The sequence below is a fragment of the Hyposmocoma kahamanoa genome, unplaced genomic scaffold (genome assembly GCF_003589595.1).
Source record: "Hyposmocoma kahamanoa isolate Upper Pololo Valley unplaced genomic scaffold, ASM358959v1 87, whole genome shotgun sequence".
Lineage (NCBI taxonomy): Eukaryota > Metazoa > Arthropoda > Insecta > Lepidoptera > Cosmopterigidae > Hyposmocoma > Hyposmocoma kahamanoa.
Window position 1 is genome coordinate 11,639,653 of NW_020654422.1, and position 27,405 is coordinate 11,667,057.

General features: G+C 34.7%; 1 protein-coding gene and 1 long non-coding RNA gene across 2 annotated transcripts; both read right to left on the minus strand.

Moving 5' to 3' along the window:
- Positions 1 to 5,271: 5,271 nt before the first annotated feature.
- Positions 5,272 to 7,529, minus strand: LOC113235367. The gene is made up of 2 exons (XM_026471047.1): positions 7,509 to 7,529; positions 5,272 to 5,916 (listed from the first exon to the last, which is right to left on the minus strand). The coding sequence occupies exons 1-2, from the start codon at positions 7,527 to 7,529 to the stop codon at positions 5,272 to 5,274; spliced, it is 666 nt and encodes a 221-aa protein (XP_026326832.1).
- A 131-nt stretch (positions 7,530 to 7,660) lies between these two features.
- Positions 7,661 to 16,877, minus strand: LOC113235077. Its single transcript, XR_003310843.1, has 3 exons — positions 16,792 to 16,877; positions 9,421 to 9,541; positions 7,661 to 7,713 (listed from the first exon to the last, which is right to left on the minus strand). It is a non-coding gene; the product is annotated as an uncharacterized LOC113235077 (long non-coding RNA).
- Positions 16,878 to 27,405: the final 10,528 nt, after the last annotated feature.

The window sequence follows — 27,405 nt, forward strand, 5'->3', positions numbered from 1 at the left end:
CATCCGTTCACATATCGTTACGTGTATGTAAATTAATATTTAAATCCATATTTGCCTTCAATAACAAAATTATTGTACCTATAACGATGTGATTGCAGTAAAAGTAGAAGCAACGAGGAAAGAGAATACTGAAATAAATATATTAACTTGAGTGCATAATATTGGAAATTAATAGATTTAATCTCAAATATTCAAATGCATATACGTTTTCAGTTGACGGCAAAATATTGTACGTAAAATAAATTCAAAACGTGTGTGAAACTCTTGAATCGGATTTAATATACCGAATGTCAACGTTAGACGATTTCACGCCAAAGGTAGTTCAACAAAGCATTCATGATAGCATATCTTCTAAAACGAGCAACCATAAAGTGGCGTATACAAAGAGACGTCCGTGCGGCCCGCCGACCGATAGCACAATGCGGTAAACGACCACGGTACTTCCTCTTCCGGTCGTGGCGCCACGGTCGCGAGATTTATGCCCGTCGCTTCCTCTGCCATATGCGTGTCTACCCAGCGCTCATTTACACAAAACTCGAGTTTTTCAAGCACCTGTATTATGCGAATTCCGTAATGTAAAGCTTTTTGTTGTTTGGGTGTTGTTAAAGTATCGCGAAGACTTTAAGTTTTTTTCAAAAATTACCTCGTTCTAATTTTCTATCGCCCAATGGATTATGTTTCATGAATAAGAAACAAAATTCATAAATTTTATTCTAATTAGGCACTTAAAGCATGACTTTTAAAAGTACCTCAAATGTTCTTGTATATAATCTGAAATCTTAATAATGTTGTATATGTTCGTAGTAGTAGCAGTAGAGCTCCTTGTGAAAGAGTTCGTCTTAGGACTTACGCCACCTTCCTTATTTCCGCCGCCAAGCAGAAATGTGAGCATTACTGCGTTCCAGTTTTGAAGGGTAAGGCACATGGAACTTGTCAACTTATGTCTCAGGGTGACGGGCGCAGTGGTAGTACCCCTCAGATATTTGCGATTTAAAGCTCTGAGTGACACTGCAACTGTAATGGACAAGCGTGTAGCTTACCATCAACCGTACGACTTGTTCGTACTGTCACTAGATATAATAAAAAAAAACCTGACGTAATTGTAGTTGCAGCGACCAACTAGGGCCTACAGCCTGTTCAAATATTTCCAGCCTGGCAAGGTCATGTAATGAGGGAAGTCATTTTGACAGCGCATTGAATGATGTAAGTAAGAATCGTTTTCACAAACGGATACATTGGACTTGTAAGACATCTCCATGTATAGCGAATCAACAAAACAGCAAAATCAAATATTTAGACACAAAAATAATTCAACACCAGTAAAATCCTTTTAAAACAGAATCTCATTAAAGGCCGACAGGAAGTAACGAAGTTGATCTAACGTACTTACGTTGGTATAAAATATTCGGAAGTTCGCAGCCGGTGCTAAACGCGTTAAAATGAAGGGTTAATTCCGACTCACGTGTAATCTGAGCATTTAAATTCTTTACTTATCCATATGTTGCCTCGAAGGCAGCAGGCTTATAATAATTTTCATTCCAATTTATACTCAATATATGTACATAGACTTCTGAAAATAAGGGTTATCACTTGACACACACACATATGTTAACAAAAACAAATACACATACACAGTACACATTCTTTTATTCCATGCACAAATAGGTCCTATCACTGCTTACTACAAATATACGTACAAAGAGAAAACTCACGTAGGTATGTATGTATACACCGTGCCCAAGAGAAACAATAGGTATATCAATATTCGACATAGAGTCGCTACGAATGTTCTGGAATTGATGGAGTATATTTTCGTCAACAATCAAGTAGAGAACTCATGAGGGGTTCGGAGCTCGGGGCGAGAACAAAACGGGTAGTTCCTACATAATAGAGCATCGGCCGCGAACGCTCGCAACCGCAACGTCTCGGAATATCTTAGCAGTTGTACCGCTATCACGTCACTCTTCTCCAATGCTGCCTTGCTACGACGAATGTAGTGGTATGTTAAGGCGGTTTTCCATTTAAACCGTTCACACAAATGTGCAAAAGCAAGAACCTAATACAAAATTAGTTAGTTTATTTTATTTTATTTTATTTTATTTTATTTGGTACAACAACAGACATTAGATCACAAACAATACTTATTAACAAGAAAAAACACATAACACTTTAAATCTAATATCCAATAATAGTTATACACAACTTTCCTAAATATTTATATTTTTAACAAACAGGTATAATATTCATAGGTATAATATACATACAATATATATTTATTTATATAGTTATATTTATGTATTTATATTTATATTTCAAACAAATACTATTTCAACAAATATTAAAAGCAGTGCCAAATGAACATAAACACTAATTTCTGTTACAACTTGAATACATTGCAGCTTTGAATGACATAATACTATTTGAAAATATGTCATGGCGGGAACATAAGTCATTGTATAATCGACATATTCTATATAACGGCCCATTTTGTGAAACGTTGTTCCTCATAGGTGGCAAGCTAAACAACTGTGGAATACGCACAGACCGAGTTGGCACCCTAAATTTTAGATGTTCAATCAGCTGAGAATCCATGGTAGAGTTTACAATTCTGTGCAGAGTGCATAAGTCGGAGACCCGTCTGCGATCTTCAAGACTCATCATCTTAAACCTACACAATCGTTCAGAGTAATTGGGCAGCTTACGCCGAAGTCCGTATTTTGAACTGAGACATCTTGCAAATCTACGTTGTATAGACTCTATTCTATCAACATGGATATCATACATAGGGTACCAGATAGGCGAGCAGTATTCCAGGATACTTCTAACCAAGGCATTGTACAATATTATTAAAGAGGTGGCATTACGAAATGGCTTAGTATTACGTAGGAGAAAAGATAATAAACGATTTGCATTATTACATATATGGTCGTAATGGGGTCTAAAAGAAAGAACCGAATCAAACATGACGCCCAAGTCGCGCACAACGTTCACACGATCCAACACACCACCGCCAACACCGTAAGCATAATTTAATGGCTTCTTGTTTTTGGTGAAAGTGATAACTTGGCATTTCTTCGCATTAAGGGCCATGTAGTTATGATTACACCAATTTTCAATTGTGTCAAGATTGGACTGCAGAGTCAAACAATCATTCATATCGTAAATACGGTGAAAAATCTTAACGTCGTCTGCGTATGCCAAACATTCACATCGAATCAAACCCAAAAGATCATTAACGAAAGTTAAGAATAATAGAGGGCCGAGATTTGATCCTTGAGGCACACCAGACAGTGCAAGAAACGGAACAGACTCAAATCCACTGAGGGCTACTAGTTGAGAGCGATTCATAAGGTACGATGAGATCCAGCGATGGAGACTTCCGTGAACACCAAGATGATCCAACTTTGACAGTAGTACCATATGATTGACACGGTCAAAAGCTTTAGAGAAATCTAAGTAAATAGCGTCAACCTGGCACTTATCATTAAATGCGTCACAAAGGTAAGTTACGTAAGAAAGTAAATTTGAACATGTCGAGCGACCAGAAATGAATCCGTGCTGATTTGGACTTAGTAAATGCTTGAAGTGGCTATAGAGGTGAGTGTACACTAGACTTTCAAATATTTTAGCAAACCAACTCAATATACAAATGGGCCTGTAATTAGTAACATCGGCTCTGTCGCCAGACTTATGAACCGGTGTAATCTTTGCAATCTTCCACAATGAGGGAAACACACCACTCGACAAGGACATATTATAGATGATTGTTAGCGGTTTGACAAGAACTGAAGCGCAGAGACAAATAAAAACTGGTGGAATACCATCAGGACCGGGACCCTTAGACAAATCGACATGCTTGAGCTGTTTCAGGACAATATCAGAAGATAGAGTAATGTTGAATATTGACAAGTTACAGTGTGGAAATTCAGGGGTATATGTGACATTATTTTGGGCCCCATACACAGACGAGAAGTAATCGGCAAAAAGATTTACAATGTCACTACCATTCTCTGCTCTACGATCATTGTATCGCATCAGCTTGGGGTAGCTGTTAGTTACTCTCTTACCTCTAGTGTAACGCCAGAACGCCTTGATGTTCACAGACAGATCACTCTCAATACGCTCAATGTAGACTCTTAGACATTGCTCCAGTACGGCTTTTACCCTCAACCTTAACATTGAAAATGTATCGTAATCGCGGGGGTTGCCGTACCGCTTGAAGCGATTGTGGTACTTTTGCTTGTTTTTAATTAACACAATCAAATCCCTTGAAAACCAAACCGGATATCTTGTTGATTTAGTCCTGATCCTAGGTGTGTATTTTTCAATAGTCTCATGCACAATATTATAGAACACGTGCAGAAAGTCGTCACAGTTATGAATAGATGCCAAATGATCCCAGTCAACCATCGCTAATTCACTCATACAACCTTCTATGTCAGTTTTATAGAAGCAAAGTCTGTTACATACTGATCTGTTAATGTCTAATAAAGATGCCTGAACAACGAATGTTACCTCAAAGGAAGGATGATGTGCATCCAGACGGCTTAGGGCTGGGGTGCTGATAAGTGAGAAGAGTTCCGGGCTATTTGTGATTGCTAAGTCAAGAAGTCTTTGGTTATGATTTAATATAGTGTTAAGTTGTGTCACGTCTACAAACTGAAATAAGTCGGAAAGGGCTTTCGATTTGTCGCAATTATGCTTTATTATGTGACTCTTATCATTAGACCACACAACCTCCCCCAAATTGAAATCACCAAGAATAATTGTTTTATCGTATGGATAGGAATGTAGTATTCGTTTACAATTAGTTACAAAATCTTGATAAAGTTCTATAGGTAAATAATCCGGTAAATAAACAACGCATATATTAATAGTTAATTCTTTTTTACTATTCGTTATTTGTATCCATAAATCCTCCACCAGATCAGACTGCCAATCTGTCCTATTGATAAAATTAAGATTTTTAGAGATCGCCATCAATATCCCCCCTCCATCCTGTTTATTGAAGCGTTTAAAAAATCTATTACATCTGTCTCTGCGCACCACACAGTATCTGTCATCAAACAGCTCCGAAGAAATAATACTATTATTTAGCCACGTTTCCGCCATACACACTATATCAAAATTACTAAATAGAAATGAATTGTAATTATCATTCGTTTTGGTTTTTAATCCTCGCACATTTTGGTAATAGACAGAGATAGCCATTTCATTAATTACAATTCAATGAACCTGGTACAATGCGTAAAAACTTTAAACAATCCCACCTTAACGAATAAGTGCAAGACTTTCCTGGTTCTTGATGTGGATGTACGAAGAGTTGGGGTCCTTTCTAACGAAAATGCGTCCATTGCGTACCCATACGAACTTGTACCCAGTCTCCTTTGCTTTTTTCCTCGCAGCTGCATGAAGGGTTTTATAGAATGGGGACAAGTGCTCACAGACATAAATAGGCTTTTTCTCACCCGCTACGCCCAAATGATTCGTATTCAGTTTGTCATTAGGGTTGTCTTTGTTGTAGCGGTACACAGCTGAATAGAATTCGTCACGACTCCGGACACTCTTAAATTTAGCCACAATAGTCTTAGGCAGTTTGCTGTCCTTATTAAGTTTTGCAACTCTCACACAGCTAACTACGTCTCCATCATTTAATTTGTGCCCAGTAAATTGCGCACATTGATGCAATACGGTAGACAAATTCTCCGAACGAAATTCAGGGACACCATGCAATTCTAAATTATTCTCTCTTAAGTGCTGTTCCAGGCTATTTAATCTTCCTTCCAGATCGTGAACCGTGGTTTGCAATAGCTGGTTTGCGCCTTTTAGATGAGCATTATCCTTGATCAATGTATCAATGGAGAGTTTTAGGTCATCATGTGCTCCGCTGATGAACTCCACTGACTTACGAAGCTCCTGAACATCAGTTGGTGAAATTATAGGCACATGGGACTTGTCAACTTATGTTTCAGGGTGACGGGCGCAGTGGTAGTGGTAGTGGCTCTGTAACTGTTATGAACAGGCGTGTAGCTTACCATCAGGCGCACGACTTGTTCGTACCGTCACTTGATATTATAAAAAAAAACAGATATTTTCTTGTACACAAATCGCAGTCTTGGTGGATTAAGGTCATTGTAAAAACTTGGAGTAGGTAAGTTTAGTAGCAGTAGAGCTCCATGTGAAAGAGTTCATCTAGGGATGTACCTATTTCGGCCGCCAAGTATGGCAAGGGTGCTGGTGAAATTACATGCACATGGGACTTGTCAACTTATGTCTCAGGGTGACGGGCGCAGTGGCAGTAACCCCTCAGATCTTTGTGATTTAAAGCTCCGAATGGCACAGCAACTGTTATGGAGTGGCCTGTCGCTTACCACCAGGCGCACGACTTGTTCGTCCCGTCGCTTGGTATTATAAAAAAAAAGTTCTACGAACGAAATTGTTAACTTTTTTATGCTTAAATTAATATAGTTGCGTTTTCATGTAGTTCTTATTATTTTTAACCGACTTCAAAAAAAGGAGGAGGTTCTCAATTTGACTGTATGTTTTTTTGTATGTATGTAACTCCGGTATTTGTGAACCGATTTTCATGGTTCTTTTTTTGTTGGAAAGAGGGTACCTCCATAGTGGTCCCATTTAATTTTGAAGAAAACCATCCACCTCTAAGGGTGGCTGTTCACGCATGAAGATTCATTTTTATAAATAACGCCTAAATTTTATTATAAGGAGCAATTATTTTAATGGTTTATTTTGCTATTCTCCAATTCAAGGTGTTTTTCTCTCTCAATATACTTTGAGTAGTGAGAATCGATTTTTATTATCTCCTGTGTCAAGTCCCGTACAGTGGCGAACTAGGGGATGAGTCCGTGGTTGCGCACTTTCCGGTAACCGATTTCAATAAAACTTGGTAATTATAAGTAATTTCACGTACTTTTGAGGTCAGTTTTTTTAGTACTCTGTACTGAGATCATAATGACTTGTCTCATGTGATAAAAATACTTTTAACGTATGTTCACTAGTGGTATGATTATACTAAGGATATATTACATAGACATATAAGTTTGTCCGAAAAGGTACAAATTGAAAAACGATAAAGACTTTCAATCCTCTAATAAAACATGGTTTCTGAAAACAAATAAACAAATAAATTAAAACTTGACAATCTCATAATTATTAATATAATACACTTAGAAAAAACTCCCTCGATTCGACCGGATTCGAACCGACGTCTCCTAGGAAGCCGTGTCAGACGCTATGCCAACTAAGCCACGGAACGAACTACGGAACGGACCTTACGAATTTTTATATGTGTTTGTTACCGGATCTTTGTATTTGGCTATCTAAGACTTTTTAGTTCTAGTTCTTTAAAGTAGTTAGTTCTAAATGTTCGATCTTTAATAATTATAACAAACTAGTAGAGTAATTTCACAAAAAAATAATGAAGTATTAATCCAATAAAAAAAATCAATCTCATAATTTTTATTAAAAATATGACGGGAGTGTTGTATCACGAACAACATTATGTAATCCATGTTACATTCAATCAGCATTTTAAATTCGTCATCTAAAACCAGCACTTACACTTCTAAAGCAAAGTTTCATATAAATTTTGTAGGTACAACAAACCTTAGCTGACGTTAACTTCGTATCTTTGTCTGACGCTCACGTGAGGGTGATAGAGGGTAGGCAAGGGGAGGGGGTGAGTTCCAACTAGCTCTGTGAATCAATCAGGAATTAATTGCGGCTCTCAGAGTCGAGTGGAGTTGATTCATCCTACACTCATTAGTTGAAAACCATATTACTTTTCGTCCACGTATTGGGATCTTTTTCTCCTTTTAAAATGCCACGGTATAGTCATCAAAACAATACTACTTTATTTAAATACCAAAAACTTGAAATATTTTCTTTAAGGTGTGATAAAGATTTGACTTTCTATTTTCTTACTGACACTGAAGACAAAACTTGCTATTATTATAGTAAAATATTTCATGATAAAAAGTAGGCGTTAACTTGTCTTTTCTTTTTTAAAGTGTTATAGCTCCATCGATACAATCGATGATTCTGCCAACAAGACACGAGTCTATTCACCAGTCAAATACTGGTGTATTTGGACGGCAAACTTTACTGTGAAGAAAAAACTATAATCTGTATTTAATAATAAATATTTTTTACAATTTTAATGATTTATGTCACTAAATTACAATATTTGTAGAAGTCAAGACGACTAATATTGTAAATTGACTTCCTAGGTCAGCAGTTTTGTCCTACGATGCAGTAAAACCATTTCCAGAAATCCGGAATTCAAAAAAAGTAATTATTAATATATTGATTATTGGTGTTAATTATATAATATATTTATTATATTTGGTGGTTTTAACAACTCTATGTCGCTCCTTGTAGCCATATTGATACATCTCGAACACCTTTTTCCGACCATTGCATATTACTAATAATATTTCAAAAATGCAAGTATATCTCAAGACCAACTAGATTGTACCACGCGCGTTGAGGGCGTAGCATTACTCTGATTCGGTTTTTGAGTGAAGCCGACATTTGCGCAACTCAACTTTGAGTCGAGACGAAACTTCACAACAATACGATTGTTTACATTCGAAAGGCAAGTCAAAGGAAAAGTTTCAAGTGGTACGTAATAGAAACGTTTTGTGCCAATGAACGTTTGCGGTTTTGTTGCCAAAATAATAGAGTTATTTCGTTAGGAATTTGATATTGCGAAATTGGTGAAATGATTTTTGCGGTCATGTTAATTACAGGCTCTGGCTTTGCGGGTTTGTATTATAATTATAGCCGACGCATTCGAATTTCGAAACACACGCGTGTAAATAAAGAATATTGGTCATACAACTCAAAAATTTTATCTGACGTCTGTCCAAAACACATGCACGTTGTCAATATCCAATTGGGCCAATTTTGAAATTGACATGAAATTAATAAACAATTCGTTATTCTATATGCTAAGTTATATTTGCTGTTGATAAAAATTCATAACGAAAGTTCTTTCATTCGAGCTGAACCCATAGCGTTGGATGACTGCGTTGAGATTGATTGCAGAATTAAGTTGGTAAATGCTATGTAAGGTAGACAAACAAATCGAATTTGCGAGTTTCGGTTGCCTAAGTTACGACATTCCACGCCGAGGGCTCTTCAGTTCAGACTAGTCTAAGTTGGCACAAAGCGTGCCATTCTGCTTGGTTACTGTCTGTGGAGATTTCTATACTCAAAGGTTTGAGATTTCTAAATAGGGATATTGGAATTTGTATTTGACTTAATTAAAGTGGAATTAATTTATTGCTTAATGACCGCTAAACAAGTCTGAAAGCAAAATCAGAGTCTTTTTCTATGAAATAACTCCGGTAAAGTTTTTTGCAACAAGTGGCATCATCAGCTAAACAAAAGAACACGAACCCGCCATCTGTCAGTTTGAATCTATTCATCCATCGGCTGGACAGCCATACATCACAAGATGGCGTGAGACATAGTCATAACAACACCTTTTTCTACATCGGTATATAGTGGTGATGGAATTCTGTAAACAAATACGCAAGTGATTAATATTTGTACATTTCTTTTTGTATAATGGTAATTTCAAATGGTTTTATCAACGTACGTATGTATTATATTTGTAGCGAATCATATAACATACGTAAAATTCGGGACAAATTCGTCAAGAAATAGACGCAATGGAACAGAATCACAGACAGATCAAAAAATTTTGGTATTTTCTTTTTTCATTACATAGGGGTTTTGCGTAATAGTAAATTTTTAACCGACTTTCAAACAAGGATGAGGTTCTCAATTCGACTGTATGTTTTTTTTTTCTATGTATGTTACGCGATAACTCCGGTATTTGTGAACCGATTTTGATGATTATTTTTTTGTTGGAAAGAGGATACCTCCATAATGGTCCCATTTATATCCAAGGGTGGTTGTTCACGCATGAAGATTCATTTTAGTAAATAGCGCCTAAATTTTATTATAAGGAGCAATTGTTTTAATGGTTGATTTTGCTATTCTCCAATTCAAGGCGTTTTACTCTCTCAATATACTTCAAGTAGTGAGAACCGATTTTTATTATCTCCTGTGTTAAGTCCCGTTTAGTGGCGAACTAGGGGATGAATCCGAGTTTGCCCACTTTCCGGTAACCGATTTCAATAAAACTTGGTAATTATATGTAATTCCACGTTCTTTTGAGGTCGGTTTTTTTAGTACTCTGTACTGAGATTATATTATGCCAAAATGAAATTCAGTACTACAAACTATATTAGTTTCAGGGTGAAAGATCCTGTTTTTTTGTATTGTAATTTGTATTCATTGAACTAAGGCTCAAAAAATACAAAAACCGCTTTATAGTGTGCATGCCTGCGCGCGAGTGCGTGTACGTGTACGCGTACTTGTGCGCGTACGTACGCGTGTATGCTTATTGCGACTATTTGGTACATTTTAAACTATTATATATGTATATTTTTATGATATCAAGTTACGTTAAGCACCCGTTACCATTCTAAGCCCGGAACTCCGCTACGTTCACATTACTACTTAGCAGTAGAAATAGGTACAGTGGCAATATTTCCTTGGACGAACTCTTTCACAAGGAGCTCTACTGCTGCTGAAATTATATAAATACATACCATGCAATATCATTTAAGGACCCTAAAACGGTGTTTCAATATTCATACATGCAAGGTGTATCAAAAGGTTCAGCTTACCTGAATGATTAAAATACACATGATAACAAATAAATTTGGCTCCTTCAACAACTTTTCGTTACACCTGTACTTTTTGTATGAGGAACCATTTTTGTTTTTGTTAATGTTCTTTATTTATTTAAAACAAATTAGTTACTAACATTTCGTAAAATTGACATTGACATACTATGTCATAAGCTATAAACCACTTCTATCAGTGTTATTGTACACAGAATATTTAATTTAATAATAATAATTTAATAACGCACACACTCAACATAGCCCCGCACTAGGGAAACCCTGTGTCGCGGGCGCCATGCACACACACAGAAACAACCGCAAATTACACCCAAACTCACGAGAGAAATAATTGTAGGCCATACAACTATTTCTCCCGGTCCGGGAATCGAACCTGGGACCTCTGCGTGGCAGTCAGTGGCATGGTAACCGTTCGGCTACGGAGGCAGTTAAGAATAGCCTGAATTCCATAATAAGCTAACCTTAGGAAACTCTGTTATCTTTGTGCTAAGGAGATTTCGAATGAAACAACAACCCTTCGCAAATGGCTAACCCTTCGCCGAGGGCTAAGTGAGAACCCACTTAGACAATTATATTCGACGCCCATCAAGACACCGTGATGTACAGCTGAATGATTGCAGAAACAACTACCTGCTAATCGATTACTTGTCTACATACTCGAATATCAGTATAATACGTCTCTACTACGAGTATAGATAAATAATTGGAGAAAATACGTAGGTATTAAGCACGCTGAAAAATGATTGTTTGGAGCATTTCATAGATTAAAGTCCTCTGTATGAGTTTAAAAAAATCCTGTGTATTAGTTGGAATGGTATATACAGTTGAAGACAGATTTATTTCTCTTTCTGTACTAATTCATTTTAAGCAGGATAATATTATTTTCACCTCACTAGCTCGGAAACACTTCCTTTCTCATTAGACATATGCGCGCAAAAGCTTTTAAACGATAGTGCGTGGAAAAGGTTTTTGAGATTGACGATGAACTGTGGTGCACCTAACTTTATCTTTCGATGAAAAAAAAAACATAATGACACATTCAACTACGCGATTTGTAGTACGTTCTACTTATTTATGAAATATAAATCCGTTGACGTTAAATTGACAACGATAACTAATTTTGTTTATTAAAACATTTTAATTCGTAAATGAACCAAAATAATTTAAATAATCACTCAAAATTATAAGTACAAGCAAGAATAAAAAAATGATGACGTGCAAATTCAGAACGCACCCGAAGATAACATTTTTCTTCCGATTACTAAAAACTGATGTTTTATACTCAATCGTTTTTCTTTCATCTACCATTTTCCTCGCTATAGTGAGGTGGAAAGTTGTGTCTTTCGCTCGGCACCAAAGTTGTTTTACGTCTCGTGTCTTGAAACCCTCGCTACGCTCAGGTTTGTATTTTTGAGCCACTCGCTTCTCTCGTGGTTCAATCTTAGCATCCTTCGCTTGCTCAGGTTTCAGTAATACAAACACTTGCGTCAAACAACAATTTTTGCAGCTTTGCATAACAAATAACTATTGATCTTCAAAGAAATAATTGATCTATAGTACAAGTGCACTTTTTAAAATATACGATTTTTTTTATGTTTCATATATATATCAAACATAAATATAAGATATAAGATATATATATATATATATATAGAATTATGTATACAAATACAAATTATTCCGTCTATATTAGTTAATCTACGGATAAATTATAAATGAACTCCATTCAAGGTAACACTATTATTATTAAACATAACATACATATTAACTGCCTCCGTGGCCGAACGGTTGCCATGTCGGACTGCCACGCGGAGGTCCCAGGTTCAATTCCCGGGCCAGGAGAAATATTTGTATGGCCTACGTTCTCTCGTGAGCTTGGCTGTAATTTGTGGATGTCTATGTGCGTGTCCATGGCACCCGCGACACAGGGTTTCCCTCGTGCGCGGCTATGTTGAGTGTGTGCGTTATTAATACACTAAATTAATATTTGGTATCCAAAAATAATACTCTTTTGCATTATTGGTCTTTTCTTTAACGATGAATGACTTGTATAACCAGTATACCTTTTGATATTGATCTCCTCATAAATCTTGGTTCGCCCTCCATTCAACAGGTTAGGTTATATATATATTAGGTTAGGTTAGGTATATGAAAAAGCAGCACGAGTCGATCGAGAGAAACAAACGTTTCGCGGCAGCGGCCGGCGAGTGCAATTTGCTTGCGATTCCGAACATGTTTTCAGATGAAATTATATTATAATTATATATATATAATTATATAATATAATTATATTATAATATTAGTATACAAATATAATCAACATTTACTTAGCTTTTAAAACTATATAAATATTATATAAAAACTATATAAATACATAAGTATTTCATTTTTATTTTTAATGCTCATTTATCTTACTTTTAAGGCCCAACATAAAATTATCAAAGTTAATTTATGCTATCAAACATTTTTTGCGTAGCTCGGAATAGATTAAAATGTTGATTGATTTAATTTATTTTATGTCTCAGAGAAAGACGATCAATCATTAAAAAGATGACCGTTGGATGGAAGCTGACTGAGATTAGCACGAGGTCGTGGGGACTGGCACAGAAACTTGGAGTCCTATACCCAGTGGGTGAAGTCAAGCTGTATATGATGATGATAATGAAATAAAGTTCTATACATAATAAAATATTTTTTTAAATTTGTTAACTCGTTAATCTCACATGTTAGCTTTAATATCACAGTTATTTTGAAGAAGCGATTCTAATTTACTGACAGCGAGTATACTTAGGTACTAATATTGTAACATACGTTTTCATATATTTTTCAAAGATTACTTGTTAGTTTTGCACTATATATTAACTACATTTACAAAAATAAATTTGACGTAAATTTAGTACAGTACAAAGAAGAGAGCATGTGTGAATATTTAATAACGCTCTAATTACTGTAAATATGTACAAGCTCACGAGCAACGAACGAAAGAGGGTCTGACGGAGTCCTAACGTCTTACTAATCACATTCATTATTAAAGATGCGAAGATGTGAAAACTCTCTAAACATTGTGCATAAATTATACATACTTACTCTACTTTGAAGCAGTCTTAAGATAATATGTGAGGATTTTCGGTAAAATGTCGTTATGATATATAATATGTGAGCTAGAAGGAAGACCTACTTGTATAACATAGATTATCTTTATAGGAATGTTTTAATTTCGAGATAACGTTGAATTTGTTGGTATTCAAACTGGCCAACAGTCGTCCTCATGTCGAAAAGTAATATATATGCCGAGTAGAGACATCGTAGCCGTGGTAGGAAAATGGTTTGGCCTGCTGCCTTCAAGCAGAGGAAGTTCGAATCCGTGTTTGCACCTCTGAGTTTTTTTGGAATTTACGTGCAAAATTTAATTTTTATTAATTTTTGTAATTTAATTTACAAAAATTGTAATTTAATTCAATTTATATAAATTTAGTTTAGATGAAGGAAAACATCGTGAAAAAACCTGCACGTCGAAGAAGATTCACAGAAAACGTGTGAAATCCGTAACACACACTGGGCCAGCGTAGCGGACTATGGCCTAAACCCTCGCCTGAGAGGAGACCCGTGCCCAGCAGTGGGACTTATAAATGGGTTGATGATGATGATGATGATCAAATATAAGGATTGCTTAGCAAATTGAGGTAAGCATGGTTCGAGTCACATTGAAAATAAAATATTGTTTAGCTATGAATATATATAACATTGTCTTTTTTTGTTTTTAACATCTAGATAGGTGTAAAGAATGTCTTAAGTCTTGTTCATACAGAACAATAATTTCTAATTTTAATAATTCCATTAAGTGCGGCATATTAAAACAAGAAAGAAAACTTTGAAAGTCACTAAAACCTTGAAAGTATAAACTGAACAGGCAAATAGGAACGAAACATGGAACAATGCGTAATCACAGAAGACACAATCGTGTGCAAACTGCAGAGCGATTTCGTGATTTGTTAATCTATCCATACCCACCCTACACTTTATTAATAATATCTACCCACCCACTTTAGGCAATTCCTAGTGAACAAATATTGTGATTTCTCAACGTTAACATTAAAAAGTGAAACAATGCTGTTAAAAATATAACGTTAAAACAAAACAGTGCTCCTGGAATCGAATCACGGGTATTGCAACTGGCAGTCGATACAACAAGCCGCTCGACCAATTTACTTGGAAATTAAATGACGAAATTTAGTATTGGTTTTAAAGATATGTTCATCATCTTCAAGCAACACTCCACTGTATTGCTTACGCAATAAAGTTGAAATTGCTTTAATTTTTTCTTTGCTTAATACGTAAGAAGGCTCTCAGAACCAAATGGTCGGTTTGAGCATGTTAGGCGGTCAGGTATCTCATGTATTTGACTGTACACTTTAAGTGACTATACGCTACAGTGTTTGTTCAAGCTAAATATCTACTTAAGTAAGTATGTAACTTGTGTAATTTATTATTTTGCAAAATTAGCCTAATATAATCATATTCAACCATATTACCGACCCTATTATTACAGATCTTACGATCAATGCTGTGAATCGATAAATTAATTCATTTGCGACTCCGTTATGATTAATATTCAAGGCAGTTAGCAATCAGGTTGCTGTAACGTAATATACACACAGTTACCTTTAGAGAGCCGATCTGCAATAATTTTGCCTCAAATCTGACATAAACATGACCGATATTCTCTAAGCAATTTGCACAACTGTGGACCTCTTTGAATAAATTAGAGATACTACCTGGCCAAGGAAGCCTCTATGAATATGTAAGACAATGGTCCCAAACCTTAGAACCAATTAGAGGGGTCATTAAACCCTTGCTTGATTACATCTGCTGAGACGAATGGCTAATGGGTGTGCATTAAAATAATTGGTGATGCCGATGGATGCAAATTGATCCTTGCATAAATACCACCCTAACTTACAATTGCTTAAAATGGACCGGGTACGACAAAATGGTCTACCTATACATATATACTATTGATTTTATTAAATACCATGATTTTAATTTATTTTTTCATATTCATATTCATATTCATATTCATATTCTTATATATATATAACAGGTGTTCTTATGCTATTGGTACTTGACATGTAACACCCTGTGGAGTGACTGCAACATTTTGAGGGCCTGTGTCCATTATTAAAATAGAATTAGGAATAATTCATAATAAAAACTAAACAAAAGTTTAGGCAATATAATCCACTAATTTGTTATCGTTATTAATACAAAGATGGAACGCAAAGAAAAATTCCTGCGATCTGACAGATCTCGAACCTGCGTCTGTAACGCCAGTGCAGGGCAACCGTTATACCAACTAAGTTACAGATCGTCAGTAAACCTTAGTAATTTCTATATACGTTTGTTACAAATCTTTGTGTTTGATATTGAGAAATCTCTAAAAAAAAATCTCACTCACTCAACCTTGCAGCTACTACTGGCTACAAACAATATGTTAAAAGGAAACGTTGGCGGCCTCCTGGGCACAATAGATTAAGATACAGCCCTCTATTTCCAATTTTCTACCTTTTGACTAGAAGAGTTAAAGAAAGAAATTTCCATTTTTTTTTTGTTTGTTCTATATTAACATTTAGTAAACTATTTCATTTTGATTAATAATTAATTCATTTCTTTAGTCATGACATATTAATACACTTTATTATTAATATATAATAAATTATAATTATATTATTATGATTTAACATAGCAAACGGCACTGTCGATTGCCCTGAACTCCTTGAGCAAATAGGACTGTGCACAAGCAAGGTTGCACTGAGAAATCCTATCACACTTTACGTTCCTAGGGTTAAGACAAATTATAGACATAATGCACTTTTAAATAGAGCGTCTCGCTCATTTAACTCCTTAGTTAATGGATATGGTGAGGTGGACTTGTTCAACACCAGTACAAGTAAACTAAAATATGTTTTTTCTTCAAATATGTAGCTACTATAACTGTTTAACGTTTTTAATTTCCTTATTTTTATTTATTATGTTCTTTAAGTCGACAACTTACTTTGTAGTTTGTTTCTATCACTTTAAATAATTATCTGTGGAAACTTTTAATTAGCCCTCAGCATACATGCACTGGCAAGTCAGGCGTGTATTATACTTTATTCTATTCTTGTTACCTAGCTGTAAGTTTTCCAAAAATAATGAAAATAAAATAAAATAATTTTACAGTAATATAAAAGTGTAAGCTTTGATGAGAAGAAATACAAAGTAGATAAGCACTAATATAATATATTTAGAATACCCGTAGCCAACTAATTTTACTTTCATAGATGACCTCGATGGCCCAACGATTTGAGCTACAGGCGCTGCATAAAAGGTCCCACGGTAGATTCCCGGTAGAACCGATTTGAGAAATGAGCTTTTCTAAATAACTCTAGCTGAGTGTTTTGGGTAGTACCTCAGTGTGAATTTCGTTGCTCTGTGTCTCATAATACGGGGAAATTCCCAGTTTAAATCTTTATAATTGGCGTCTTCACATTATTAAGATTATTACTACTTTTTTTAAAAATTATTTTGGCTAGTTTTAACTACTAGTAAAGGCAGCATATCGTTCAACACGTTTCGTCTTTTATTAGATCTGAGGGAGGGTATTCGTAGTAGGGAACTAATTACTCACCAGTTTCTCGTTGCAAATTTGATATTACGGGTAACGGTTGTAAGTTTTCCTGCGTTTCGCAATGTCCAGCCTCCACCCGTGCATCGTTCGAAAATGTTCATATTTCGACGCGCATAAACTAAGATTTTGTAATCGCTGAAACATTATATTTTCACTTAATAATTATAATAACATAACATGCAGTTGGTAGGTCAATGCATGCAGAAGATAATAAGTGAAAAAATTGTAAATACACAGAATTCAAAATGAAGTAACCAGAATTTGGCGACAAGAAAAAAAAATATCAGCAAATTGAAAAAATATAAATATATAAATCATTTCCACAAAAGGCGTTATTTTAAATGAGCTTCTCCATAGCCTCAAATTATTAGATCTTAAAGAAATCCCCTACATCACCTTACAAAAAGCTATAATTTAAAATACAAACGGCTGACACTCTGAATGGCACTGCTACAGTTATAGACAGGCGTGTCACTTACCACCAGGAGCACGACTTGTTCGTCCCGTCACTTAGTAAAAAAATATATATGCCGAATTGTCAGAAAGTTCATGCAGATAAATAAAGACGATATAGGCTCTTATTATAACCAACCCTCAAAATAGATCCACACCATACAGCATTCACTTGATTTCAGTACGTACCTAAATGTAATTAAAACTAGTAGAAAGGCAAAAGAAAAGAAAAAACATAGTAATAAATAATTAGTTTGTCTCAATAGATGAATAAATAAATGTGTACTACATTTTATGTAGTAAGAGACACTAGTGGAGGGAAATAAAAGAGCTGTGTACCTTAACAAAATGGTGGAGTGTGTCTCAGCACCACGTTGATATTTATTATACTACAATGTACTGTGTTCAAATACTAAGTATGTAGCATAAAATAAAGAATTGTTGTATCACATCACACGCAAAACAATACAACTACACTTCACATCTAACACATTTTTATTTTAACCGACTTCAAAAAAGGAGGACGTTCTTAATTCACTGTATGTTTTTGTTTGTATGTATGTTACGCGATAACTCCGGTTTGTGAACCGATTTGCATGATTCTTTTTTGCAAGAAAGAGGGTACCCCAGTAATGGTCCCATTTAAATTTTATATTGATATTAAAAATATTCCACCTCTAAAGGTGACAACTGGGGGATGAATAACTTATGAGGTCGATTTTTAGGACTCTGCACTGAGATTATTATAATTAATTTTCAACATTAATTACTAATACAAAGATCGAATACAAAGAAAAACTATTTCGATTTGACAGGACTTGAATCTGCGTCTCTATGCCAAATTAGGGCCACCGCTCTACCAACTGAGTTACAGATCACGTCAGCAGACCTTACAAATTTCTCTATATTTGTTACAGATCTTTTATATTGGGGTTTTCCGGCTTTTGACTGAGTGAAGAAAAACTTTTGTTGAAAATAGTGTACCTCAGTAGTGGTCCCATTTAAATTTGAAGCAAATACCTTCATCCCCTAGTTTGCCACCTCTAAGGATGGCAAACTGGAGGATGAAGGTATTTGCCTTCAGTTTGCCACCTTTAAGAGTGACAAACTGGAGAATCAATGACTTTTGAGGTCGGTTTTTTAGTACTTTGTACTGAAATTATTAATGTTAAACTAATGATTATAATATACAGAAAATCAATATTGATTACTACAACAATTTAAGTTCCCAGAAATTTTACGTTTACGTTTACGAAGTTCAACGTTTACGTTTATTATTTCAATATTACCATTAACTATATAGCATTAGCAGTCAGACATCTATCATTTAACCGACGCGACGCTTAGAATAATCTCGTTATATCATTTAATCGATACACCGCTTACATGAACCTCAATAACAGTGCAAAATACTTTACTTACTTTTATTTTGATGATTTTACTTTAACGAACTTCGTGGTTCTGCTTGCACACTGGTTTTCATGGTATCGCCATTTCTGAGATCCCGGGTTCAATCCTGGTCGGGTCAATGAAGAACTTTTCACTATTGTACATCATTCATACATTTTTATCTTAAAATGAATTATAATTTGACCATTAACTATATTTAGATCTAATCATATAATGCTTTTTTTAATTATATTTATTTATTTATTCAATAGTACGCGTGGGCTTACAGAGCTTATTCAAAACACCCACAAGTTTGGATTAACATTAAGAATAGCAATGATATATAATTAAGTCAGAATTAAAACAAATTGAAATTACTAATACAAATTTTACGATAATTAGTTCAATTATTAATGTTATTATTAAAATTTTTCTATATATTCTAATTCTATCATTTTAAAATATTAACAAATAGTAACATACAATAGATAACCATAAAGTAAAGTACTTGTCTATAACAAAGTTTCAGATATGTTTTGCTTTGAAAAATTCTGATATATTATAATATAGCTATTTGTAATTAAAAATCTCTTTAAATGTTTTTCATAACCCGTCGTCTTTTTCAAATTTTTTGTATAATTAAGGATTATTTGGTGAGTGTAATAATGGTAGCCCTTATTGCAATATCGGTGTCAGATATCAAGCTACTTCGGTCAGTTGCTTACCACTTGGCCGGTCAAGGTAATCTCATTATGTCGTTTAATCGACTCGCCGCTCACATGAAAGTCGATATGGCTGAAGGCGCCCGTTAATCGACTGTAAGTTAATTAAGTGTAGGTATATTTTCGCATGGCTGGTATGAAGATTTAAGAACTGGTATTGAAACGGTGTGTACGGTTATTTGTACATAGAAATTACTAAGAAAGATTTTTTTTTATAATACTAAGTGACGGGACGAATAAGTCGTGCGCCTGGTAATAAGCGACACGCCTATCCATAACAGTTGCAGTGCCACTTAGAACTATTAATCGCAAAGATTAAAAAGGGGTACTGCCAATTCCGGTCATCGGAACGCAGTAATTAATGATCACGTTACTGCTTGGCTTCAGAAATAGCTAAGGTGGCAGTACTTCCCTGGACGAACTCTTTCAAAAGGAGCTCTACTGCTACTAAAAATGTTTTAAAGGACAAAACGAAAAAATAATGATACCGTATGTTAGCTTTACTTCTAGCACCGGTGAGCTAGGAAATTAAAAAGTCAAAATTTTTAATTGAAATTGGTTTTGCAATGTTATTTTGACTAATATGTCAAACTAAAGCAATGGTAGCCTAATAGTTTTTGACCTACTACCTCTGAAGCACATGATCGTGGGTTCAAATCCGGGCAAAACTTCTGAGTTTTCGGAATTTATGTGCGAAATTTTTTGTTATTGTGTAGTTATTTGAAATTTAGCATGACATCTGCAAAGTAATTTAATGTTGTGTGTGAAGTTCCCAATGCATATTAGATCCGCATGGAAGCTACAACCCAGGCCTGTGCCTTAAGAGGAAGACTACGCCCAGCAGTGGGACTACACATAAGCAACTATTATTATTATTGTTGTTTAGGTGAAGCTAAAATATTTACACTTGTCCTTAGTACAGCCGCAAACAAAATACACAGTAATAAATAGACTAGACGTCATGTGTTTTCTAACGGGCTAATTATTCCACCGTGTGAGCACAGTATGAGTTGGTTGTACCATAAATATCAAAAACAAACACGGTATTAGCACCGGTCACGCTGCACTTTGTTTGTCTACGGCCTAAAACAACAAGCGTTTGCGGCAGCCGACTAAATTTGTTACCGGCGGTCATTCGCTGACTCAGTGACCGCGTATGGTGGATGAACAGTCAACAACGAAAAGCCTATTTGGGACAAATTTTAATAATACACTTTCAAGTATACAAAGACGTATTCGCAATTAATGAACCTGAACATATAGTCATATAGTTAAAATTTAAGGATCATTAGTTTGACCTTTACGTCTGTCTATTGATTATGGTCTATATATGGCCGCCATCAATATTTAAGTGTTTATTCTATAAGATAGCCGTTGGTAACTTCCATTAAATAAAAATAAAATAAAATAAATATGGAGTACAAATAGTATGATTTTTCTAACTTAGTAACATTTTGACTTCTTAATTTATCGAAATAAATGTCAAGTCTGTTTGTTTGAGTTGAACTGTTTAGTTAGACGACGTTCATGTGAGCCAAATTAAAATTTCAAATAGATTCTGTAATGAGTGTCTATTTATTTAAGATTTAATTGTGTCTTAGAAGCAGCCAAAAAAGTTCTTAAAATGGTTAAAATTTTCATTACTTCGATTTATTATTAATAATACTTCAGTTTTCTTCGTGTCTGTACTAATACGTGACTCTACCTAAACAGAACAGACAGGTAAAATATTTTTTATTAAAATAATATTTTATTTGGCTATTAAGAGTAACGAAATAATTTTAAACGTATAAAGATATTATTTTAGGAGATGTTAATCTATGCCCTTTATTTGTAATGTGAATTAATTTTAATATTATTAAAAGCCGGTCTGTATATTGACTAAAGTGTTATAATAAAGATTACAATATATATATTAGCTGGTATATAATGATTATATTAAACTTTAAAAAAAATGCGAGAAACGTTACTGGTTTTCCATACATATATTCGGTAGACAGTGCAAATATTGTATACAGAAATTAGACATCTTATCTATATATTTTAAATCGTTCACAATTAACTCTTTGTCTTCGTTATAGATATTATTACCAAGCCAGCTCAAATATGGGTTGGTTTTCGTAACACGATATCGTAGCGTCTGTTTTGCGTTACGTAATCACTACAATACATTGTTACATTTTACAAGATAATGGCTGAATTTTTTAAATTAGAACGAGATCAAACGTCTGGTACTAACAAGTCTAAAATTATTTAAATAAACAAAAACTCGACTGCAAAAATATTTTAGCTGGATATTGCCCCTCACTATTTAGATTTTTTTAAATAGCCTAGACACTCCGACAATCAAGACGAATGTAACGACACCTCACATGTCAAAATCTATCAAATCCTTTAGGTTGTACAGCGTGAAAAAGTAACTCAAAAAACACAGACATATAAACATAGGCAGCAGTAGGGTAATAAAAACAGGAGTTAATATAACATAAAGGATTACTGATGCTACCTGTCTACATGTTGTGTAGTATTTACGATCTTCTTTTACTAAAACATGAACAAATTTTTCAACATTTCAAGATACAAAAGTAATTTTATTCTTCCGGTCTTAATATATGAACCAGTCTCTTTATAAATTATTGTTTTGGTTTTGAAATACTTAATTGCTTAATTATTATAACTTAATAAAATAAAAGTTAAAACACCACTTCAGGATTGAAAATTCAAGCATCAAGTTACATAAGGCTAATCAACAACACAAATCATACAACAAATTGAAATCAGAGCGTCGATTTTAGCTAATGTCAACAGTCGACGAGCACGCCTAAACAAACAATCATTAGGTCGACATTGGCACACGTGATCGGTACTCTAAACGACATCACATGGGGACAGTACACGTTTGTATTGTTAGACGCGAAGATAATATACGTATATATAACAAAGCAATTTTGTGATGACGCATGTAAAATTACTTAGAATGCGGTTTTTATTACTAGTTATTGTATCACTTTCTAAAAGATAACGTCCATTTAACACCTCAAATAATGTCAATCAGCATCCAACCATAGTTATGATAATAATAATAACGCGCACTTATAGCCCCGCTCTAGGCAAAGCCAGTATCGAGGGTGCCATGGAGACACACATGAAAACGACGACGAGAGAAATAAATACAGACCTTATGTCTCAGGGTGACGGGCGAAGTGCCAGTGCCCCTCAGATCTTTGCGATTTAAAACTCTGAGTGGCACTGGAACTGTTATGGACAGACGTATAGCCTACCATCAGGCGCACTACTTGTTCATTCCGTCACTTGATATTATAAAAAAAAGCTACATGAAATCATGACGTTACTAGTTTTAATTGATAAAGTAAAATTAAAAAATATCCATTCTACAACGAAAACATGTACAGTCAGTGCCGTCACTTAGGTATCCACTATTTGTATAGCACTTAGTACAAATAATGGATACCTAAGTGAGGGCACCGACCCTACTATAGCTATATAATATATATTTAAATTTCAAAAGATAGTTTATAGAATTTAATTGATATTGAAATCGAACAGAACTGCGATTAGGCAAAACAATCACGTCTGGCCGAAGGTTGTCAAAGCGAACTAATCCAAACTATGATTAATTGAATTTGGAACTGCTCCGTGCAATCTGTTACCCTGGTACTTCAGGCTTCAAATATTGCCCCTACATAGTTGAAATCTAAACTAAGTTCCACCTTGACAGGTTAAGAATTTGATGGAGCTTATACTCCTAGTAACGTAAACTAACTTAAGCTAAGTTTGGAGTTAGAAATTAGGTTTGACGTTAACTGTAGCGTTAGTCTAGCCACTACTCATGGTTTTGATCTATAGACGCAAGGTACTAACGATATCGACGTTACATTACCTGAGCTCAGTGACCGCTAGGTGCAATTAAGAAAACAACTTTTATAAACATCAACACTTGGATATTTTGGTACGTAACTTTTATTAGAAAAATGGTAATATTTATCAATTATTGATACAGAGATCGAACAACACAAACAAACATCCTTCGATCTCACTGGACACGAACCAGCGTCTTTTGCCACACTAGGACCACCGATCTTACCAATTTAGCTGTAATATTGATCAAGTTCCAAGGTTTCGCGATTGCCATATATATTACTACAAACCAACATTTTTCGCTTTTAACGGGTCGCGTGTTAAAAGCTTACGTCTAATATTAATATAAGCCACTCTATTCTGAACTATAATCACAAAGTTATTATTTAACTACCTTATTTCTAATTTACCAAAAAATATATTTCAATTTACGCTACATACGATTTGCAAACTACATTTAGTATTGAATATTTGTACATCAAGTATTTGTATGATTTATTATTCGAAGCTCACATTACAAACATGGAAAACACATTAATTAATAGACATTAGGGAGTCCAGTGGCCAGTTGCTTTAAACAAGGGTTGGCCACGAGAGGGCAGTCCTTAAGTTTTTGATAGTTTGAGCGGCTTCGGTATTTACGGGCCAAGTTCGTGGGTCAGTTTAGAACTTTCCGATCTCCTGGGAAAATAGTGAACTAACAACATTAACAACAGTTTCTCTGTTTTGTCGTGTTGTTCTTTAAAACTAAAATATTTTGCGTAAATATAACACTGAATTGAATTCTGACGCAATATGCAACTAGCTGTTTTACTGAAAAATTTGAAATTAAATTTTACAAAAATATACAGTCGAACGAATAGATAAATGTGTAGTGACAAGCAAATCATTTGTAATCTCAATATAGAGTACTCGAATCGGATTCATCCCCTAGTTTGCCAGTCTTAGAGGTGTAAAGTTTTCTTTAAATTTCAATGAGACCAATATTGAGGTACCCCCTTCCCAACAAAAAAAAAATCATCAAAATCGGTTCCCAAATACCGGAGTTATCGCGTAACATACGAGCAAAAAACAGTCCAATTCAGAACCTCCTCGTCTTGAAGTCGGTGAAAAATAGGTAAATATTATTTTGAATTCTGAATTTAAATTAAATCAAACGTAATTTATATAGTATTACAGTACCAAACATTAGACATCATGACACGCTGCTCTGATCCCAAAGTAAGTAAGTAAAGCACTTATATTATGAAAATTGGAAACAACGACAGTACCAACATTGTCCTATATGTAAGTTCAGATGTAAACACAATATTCACACGTATTTTCATATAGTACGAGATTAGTTTTGAATATCAGTATACTTGCTAGTTTACGATTCACTGATGCACTAGCGAAGCAAGCTGTGAAGCGGCGACCATGCACGCCGAATGACTGATTGCCTGAACGTGGTTTCAGTGCAACTTTTCTTGAAACAAATCTTGTACAAAAGATATATCAATAACAGATACGAATATATCAAACATTTATAAGTTTACTGAATGTCGCCATATTTGACCACCATGATATTGTTTTTTTTTTTTAATTATTCCCCTAGTTTACGGCAAATACGGCAAAAAAATCTTTAAAAACCAAAAACAAAGATCTGCAACAAGAACAAAGAAAAATTCGTAAGAACCGTCAGTTCGTTCCGTGGCTTAATTAGCATAGCGCCTGACACGATTTGCTGGAAGATGCTGGTTCGAATCAAGCCGGATCGAAGACATTTTTTCTTAGTGTCCGATCTTTGAAATAATAATTATAACAAATGTATAAAATATTACATAATACGTTACTATACGTTACTATATATCCTTTCATAATTTGAAACGGTTACCACAGTTTCAACTATACAGAGCGTAACAAAAAGGTCGGTCCGTTATGAAGATAACAAGCAAATGTATAAAAAAATCAAATTCACAATAAAGGTATTTAATAAAAAATTTATACGAGGAAAATTCGTTCGTAAATATAAATTATATATTTGGTAAAGGGATTTGTTGTCTATGAATGCTTTTTGTAACCTACAATTGCAGGTTAGTACATAGGTATTCTCATACTCTTTATTTGCTGTTAAATTTGACTGAAACACTAATTATTAAATTAAATTCAATTCAAATTGTTTATTTATTTCAGACCATGTCCATAAATGTTAGTTACAAATATACTTATATCCTATGTTAGTAATGAAAATGATTATAACATACAATTGAATCAAATCCACGAAAATCAATGAAATAAAAGAAATCAAATTATCAATCACATCGAAGTAGAAATTAAATTAAATTGAAACATTTACATTATATTAACAATCGGGCCTCTGGAACCCATATGAACTTGATTCCAGTGCTTCCACGTGTCGCAAGTATGGTACTCCCAGAACAACCGTACGAGGCTGTTGGAACTGTCACGGACGGGACGCATCAAGGAGATAGTTCTCTTGCGTATTATCGCTTTAAAGCTGTCAATATGCGCCCCCGCGAACGTGCCTGATGCGCTACAAAAGCGTGGCAATGAAAATGGTTTCATAATTATGAAAGTAATGTTCCATTGAATTGAAAATATCATTGTCATATCATAAGACAATGACATGAGTCAATTTTAAATTACATCCATCGAAATTATAGTCCAAGAAATATCCCCAAATCTCTTACTACATTGAAAATATCAATAGAATTGATCCCCATGCTAGGAGCTATTTCTCCTAAAGTTTCTCCTATACTAACTTTTCGTCAACTGAAGTTCTAATATCCTGTGGTCAGTAAAGGCTAACAAGTTAATTTGAAACGGAGTCGGTGGAGCCCGCCGGGAGTCGAACCCCGGACGTCTAAGTAGCAGATTTATTAAGAGGCCACTGAACGCCGAGGGCTTTAAAATTAAATCACGGTTTAGTTTGCAACTAAGCACGGGACTCGAGCTACGTCTGTGAGAGATAGCTCTGGTTTTATTGTGGAATTAGAGACTATACATATTTAAACTGTTTTCAGTTTCAAGTTCCTTAAAGTTTTTTTGTCATTTACATTCTTTTAAAGATATATAAGAATTTTGTAGTTAAGAAGACACATATTTTATTATCAGGATACCAAGTCTTTGTCTTTCAGAGTACTAAAAAACCGACCTCAAAAGTCATTCATCCCCTAGTTTGCTACCCTTAGAAATGGAATATTTTCTTTATATTTAAATGACCATTCTGACCATTCAGACCATTTCTGAGGTACCTTCTTTCCAACAATAAAGAATCATCAAAGTCGGTTCACAAATGCCGGAGTTATCGCGTAACATACATACAAAAAAAACATACAGTCGAATTGAGAACCTCCTCCTTTTTTGAAGTCGGTTACAAAGGGTTGGCAAGATAGGTTTTACTTACTTTTATAATTTCTAAATTGAATACCGCAACTTGACATCGTACAAAATCGGGGGAAATGTATACAACAACTTTACTATTTCACCACAAGATTATTTTGTTCGAGACATAAATCGGAAATCTTTCATTTGCCCGACAAAGTTTTCGACCGGC